Below are 4,975 nucleotides of genomic sequence, written 5' to 3'. Positions count from 1 at the left end.
ATAAGGGACCGAGACGACCTTTCAAAGGAACCCTGGATCTAGAAGGACCCACGTTCTTACTTGACTCCGTCGGAGGTGCGGGGGCAAGGGAAACGGGATCTGGATTTGATGAAGGTTAGACGGCGATTCCGTCCGCTTTTGCCTTTGGTGCCGGCTTTGCCTTTGGCACCCACATCTGCTTGTGTTTTGACGGCTTCTTGACCGTCTCTTCTTTCTGCATCTCTTCCGCTTTCTGCAGAAGGACTCGGGCATGCGCAAGCAATGCACGACGTTTCTTGATTCGCTCTTCGAGGGTTGAGCGAGTCCTCTTGACACGAACCCATTCGTTCGTCTCTGTCTTGGAGGAGGAGTTGGTTGATCGCCGTTGTTGCTCTTGGCGCTGTCTGGACTTTAGATCCTCATTGTAGCGGATCCCATCCATCAATTCTGCGGCCTTGGCCAGTTGTCGGGCGAGGCGTTGACGCCGTCTTTGGCGTGCCCTTTTCGACAAAGCTAGAGCACCTTCGACACTTGTCTTTACGGTGGAGGGCAGATCTGGATCTGCAGCTTCAACCGCGTTGGACGTCATAGGAACGTCGTGGGGAGTAGATGCAACAGCGAGGGGATCTCGGATCTTCGAGTCGGAGGTCCCGCGAGCATTTCTGGAAGATGAAGTCTTCCTGTGCCTGTTTGGGGAGGCGGATCTGGAGGAGGAGGAAGAGAGGTACTCTTCAAACTTTTGTTGATCGAACTCGTATTCGATCTCTTCGTTCACCCGGATCTTGAAGGCCGGTTGCGTCACGACGGCCTCGGCAGCGAGGCCGTTGGCTCCCACTGTGGTCGCCAGCTTGTTTTCGAGGAAAGTTGCCTTCATCATTGATTTCATTAAAACTTCAAACGTTACAAATGAATTAAACAACAAAGAAATAAAAATTACAACTTTCTTGAAAATAAACACAAGATCCGTTCGTCGTCTCTTGCTTGCGTGGGTCTTTAGCCTGTGACGGGGACGTCGATATCCGTGAAAACGGACTACAGGGCCCAAATCCGCGTTGGGACACCCCTGGGGTGTCTCGAAAAATCCAAGACACCCTTGGGGTGTCTCGGCAAATCCGAACACCCCTAGGGTGTCTCGGAAATTCCAAGACACCCCTGGGGTGTCTCGGAAATTCCGAGACACCCTTGGGGTGTCTCGCATTGACCGAGACGTGGGGTGTCTCACAAAATCCGAGACACCCCTGGGGTGTCTCACATTGGCCGAGACACTCCGTTGAGGTGCATTCGTCCGCTTCCGCTGTAAATTCTTCGTCCGAACTCGGATTTTAGTGATTCGAAGTGCGTTGGAAGTTTGACGAAGAGTTCTATCAGCTCCAATGGTTGGATTATCTGTAGAATGAACGAGACACGAAGGGCGTTGTTCTTTTTGTAACATCGCGGGGCTCTCGATTAGCCTGTGCCTTTGTTATTCCGAAATTCCGTCAGCTCACGTAGTTTGTCGGTTCACTTCAATCGTTCACCGACGTCAGTCGAACTCCTGTGAACCAGATAGTGACGTTCATTGTCGTTCCTTAACACTGAGCTGTTCGTGGAGACCAATAGGCAATTTTCGACGCCTACATTGGGTATCTATTAAAAAGAGGATAAATGGGCACTTAATGGGTGGGCATTGGGCTGCCCATAAACCCACCTGCCCGAGTGAAAACATTCGTGATCTAATTATCTCTCTCGTTCTCTCGTCCTCTCGTCTCTCTCTCTCATCTTACTGAAACCCTAATACTCATCTCTGCAAAATCTAATCCCTTTCTTCGTTCTCTCTCCTCTTACTCTTGCCAACCCTAACAGCTCTCCGCCTCCTCCGAGTCGCCGCTGCCGCCTCCGCGACGCCAGCATCTCCGACTCATCGCTGCCTCCGAGTAGCCGATGTCGCCTCCACGTCCATGGCGATTTCTAAGGATTTGAAGCTATTTCCATCGTTCTCTCCTCATTCCCTTCACTCCTCACGCCCTTCCGTCTCTCATTCCAGGGTCTAATTCCATCTTCTCTTTTTTCATTCTTGAATCCCCCCCCCTAAATTTCTCAGTTTTGGATGATATAAATTTGTCATTTTTCTCTCGTTCCAAGGTCCCTCGTTTTCTCTTTGTTGATCTCTTGTTGTTCGTGAAATTTGGGAGCTTTATGCTGTAGTCCTCGGTGAGTTTGTTTCTTTTATTTTTAAGTTTAGTTTGATTGAATTGTCTTTATGGCGATCTAATTTTGGTCATCTTACTGGATTTGGGGAGTTGGGTCTTGGTTGATTTATGTTGTCTCCTGCAAGTTTGATTTAATCTACCATGATTATGATCTCCAGAGTCCTTATTTGGCTGGTGGCCTTCTGCAATTTTGTTCATTATCCAGAGTCCTTATTTGACTGGTGGCCTTATTTGATTGAATTGTGCTGGGCTTGTTTAAACTGTCTATTTTTGTTTATTATCCAACCAATAAGTGGCTTGTTTAAACTGGATTTGGGGAATTCGTTACAATAGCTCAGATGGATTATTACCGATTACCATTGGTGCTACAATGACAAGATAAGCGTTTATGTTGTTTCTCTATGCCTCGTTCTCATTCCTGGTCATGAGATTCGCTTGTCTCTGTAAACTACAAGCTCCTTGCTTTCTATGCTCAAGGCTAGATCATGTGTTTAGCAATGAGAAGTCGAGGTTCTATGTGGATTTAATTTGTACATTCCATAAACCAGAGATCTCATCTTTCGCTTATTGTCATGTTCATCGAAAGCTTGCGAATGTCAATGAGATGTTTGAAGGATGCCTGGTTTCATTTGCCACTAAGAAGAAGTCGAATAGCAAAATTTATAGATTGTTGGTGGGTAAACTAGGTATTGAGATTGATGAGAATGTTGATGGAGAAGATGTTGAACTCACTTTACTGACAAAGGATCATATGTCAGGTTCTTCAGTCACGAATCGTTGCTCTTGTTGCTTTGTGCCTTTTAGACACAAGTCTATTAGAGTCAATGAGAGATTGAGCAGAAAAATGGAAAGCTCTCTAGTATCACCTTCAACTCATCATTTAAAAAATCACAGAGTTGATCGCTTGTCTCATGTCGGTTATAGCGAAGTTAAAGCTAATTCTGATTCTGAGTTGGAAAACCCATTATCAGAAGATGCTGAAGACCTTAAGGAAGGTATGAAAGATTGATGCTTGAACCTACAGTTTGCTGCCAGTATTTTGAATAATTTGTCGATGTCTCACTCAGATGATACAATCACGGAGAAGTTGATTCAATGAACTTATAGTGAGCCTGAGTCTTCATCGTATATCCCCGAAGATCAACTACTTAATGTTGGCGAGGCTCGTGAGTTGAGCCCTAGTCCTAGAGTTCATGTGCAAGGAGATGATTTGAAGTTTTTTGATGCGTCAAGCTCCACTATATTGCAAAACATTACAAAAACTCTTTCTATTGAGAGAAATGAGTCTGGTTTTGAATCATTTGATGGGACTATAGTTAGTGAAATCGAAGGAGAAAGTTCAGTGGATCGGTTGAAGAGACAAGTTGAGTTAGATAGGAAATCAATGTACCTTCTATATAAAGAATTGGAAGAGGAATGAAATGCGTAAGCAATTGCAGCTAATTTTTCTGACTTTTGAGAGCTTTATTCTCTTTTTGTTGGAAAAAAAAAACCCTGTAAAAACCCACAAAAAAGTTTCCGAAAAGCTCTCAAAAGTTTACAAAAAGCCCCCAAAAAAGTTTGCAAAAAGCCCCAAAGAGTTTGCAAAATGCCCCAAAGAGTTTGCAAAAAGGCCCCAATAGTTTGCGAAAAGCCCCCTAAAATTTATAAAAAAAACACCCCAAAAGTACTATATATATATAGCTACTACAAAAAAACACCATAAAAGTACTATATATAAACGAGCAAATGGGCAGCCCGTTTATTAAATGGGCGGGCAAATACCCGCCCATTTAGAAAATGTTAAATGGGCCATAAATAGGCAAATGGGCAAAATATGCCCGCCCATTTATGGCCCATCAATTTAATACCCAAACCCACCCATTTAATATCCCTAAACCGACGGAAGGACCCAGTGCCCAGATCCTCTCTCACGGTCTTTAACATGGTCCGGAAGGAGGGGCACCTTAATGAGCCCCTCCGAAAATGAGGTCAAACCCACAGAACAAGATGAAGTACCTTAGAGGGGGGGGGGTGAATAGGGTAATTGCTAATCTAATCCGATTTCGATGCCAAATTAAAACTTATTAACAATATCCTAGTAATATGATGTGTACAAGTAATATATGCAAGGATATAGGATTAAACAAAGGGTGATATAAACATGAGATAAAAGGCAATATGAAAATATACATGAGAAAGTGCGTCAATGCCAAACACAAACACAATGACATGTTCACAAAGTTCTCCACTAAATCATAAAAATCACTATACAATCGATTTTCCAAGTTCACCGAAAACTTTTATAATATCACACGTTGCCAATCCCGCAAGACACACTCCTCTAGTGTTGGCTGACCCGTGTCACCTACCTCAAGTGTTTGGATTTACTACATCTTCCTAAGCTTTACTACCAACCCACTTCTCTTGATATTAACCCCGTTCTTCTTCCAAACACTCCTCTAAGTGTTCTTGTGTATTACAACATGTTCTCTCAATGATAAGCTCAAATAAATGATTTTTTTTTCTCTAATACAAATGAGAACAAAAATAAAAGCTCACTCAATTGTTACACTCTCACAATCCAAATTATACAATGTGTGAAATACTTAAGCCTGTTTTTGAAAATAATAAGTAATAATGAAATTAAACTCAATTAAATCAACCAAATATAAATATAGGAATCAAAATGAAAATAAGCTAGATAAATAAGTTTAGAAAAACTTCTCTAAACAAGTAAGGAATAAAGATTTGAGGTTAAACTCCTCAAAGATAAAATTTTGATTCTCCTCATTATAACCTTTTTTGCATAAACCAAACAAACACTT

General features: G+C 42.6%; 1 protein-coding gene across 1 annotated transcript; it reads left to right on the top strand.

Moving 5' to 3' along the window:
* LOC109835228 (myosin-binding protein 1-like) lies at nt 2,593-3,588 on the top strand. The gene is made up of 2 exons (XM_020403213.1): nt 2,593-3,163; nt 3,308-3,588. Exons 1-2 carry the CDS (start codon nt 2,593-2,595, stop codon nt 3,586-3,588), a joined length of 852 nt encoding a protein of 283 aa, XP_020258802.1.

This window comes from Asparagus officinalis, chromosome 3 (assembly GCF_001876935.1).
Source record: "Asparagus officinalis chromosome 3, Aspof.V1, whole genome shotgun sequence".
Taxonomy (NCBI): Eukaryota; Viridiplantae; Streptophyta; class Magnoliopsida; order Asparagales; family Asparagaceae; genus Asparagus; species Asparagus officinalis.
The sequence above is the reverse complement of the archived record's forward strand: the minus strand, read 5'-3'. Positions and strand labels throughout refer to the sequence as shown.

What these genes read in the sequence shown, in the direction of transcription:
- LOC109835228 (XM_020403213.1), top strand. Translation starts at nt 2,593, where the DNA reads ATGAGATTCGCTTGTCTCTGTAAACTACAAGCTCCTTGCTTTCTATGC. An exon ending in TGCTGAAGACCTTAAGGAAG is followed by an intron (nt 3,164 to 3,307) that starts GTATGAAAGATT and finishes ATATCCCCGAAG; the next exon opens with ATCAACTACTTAATGTTGGC.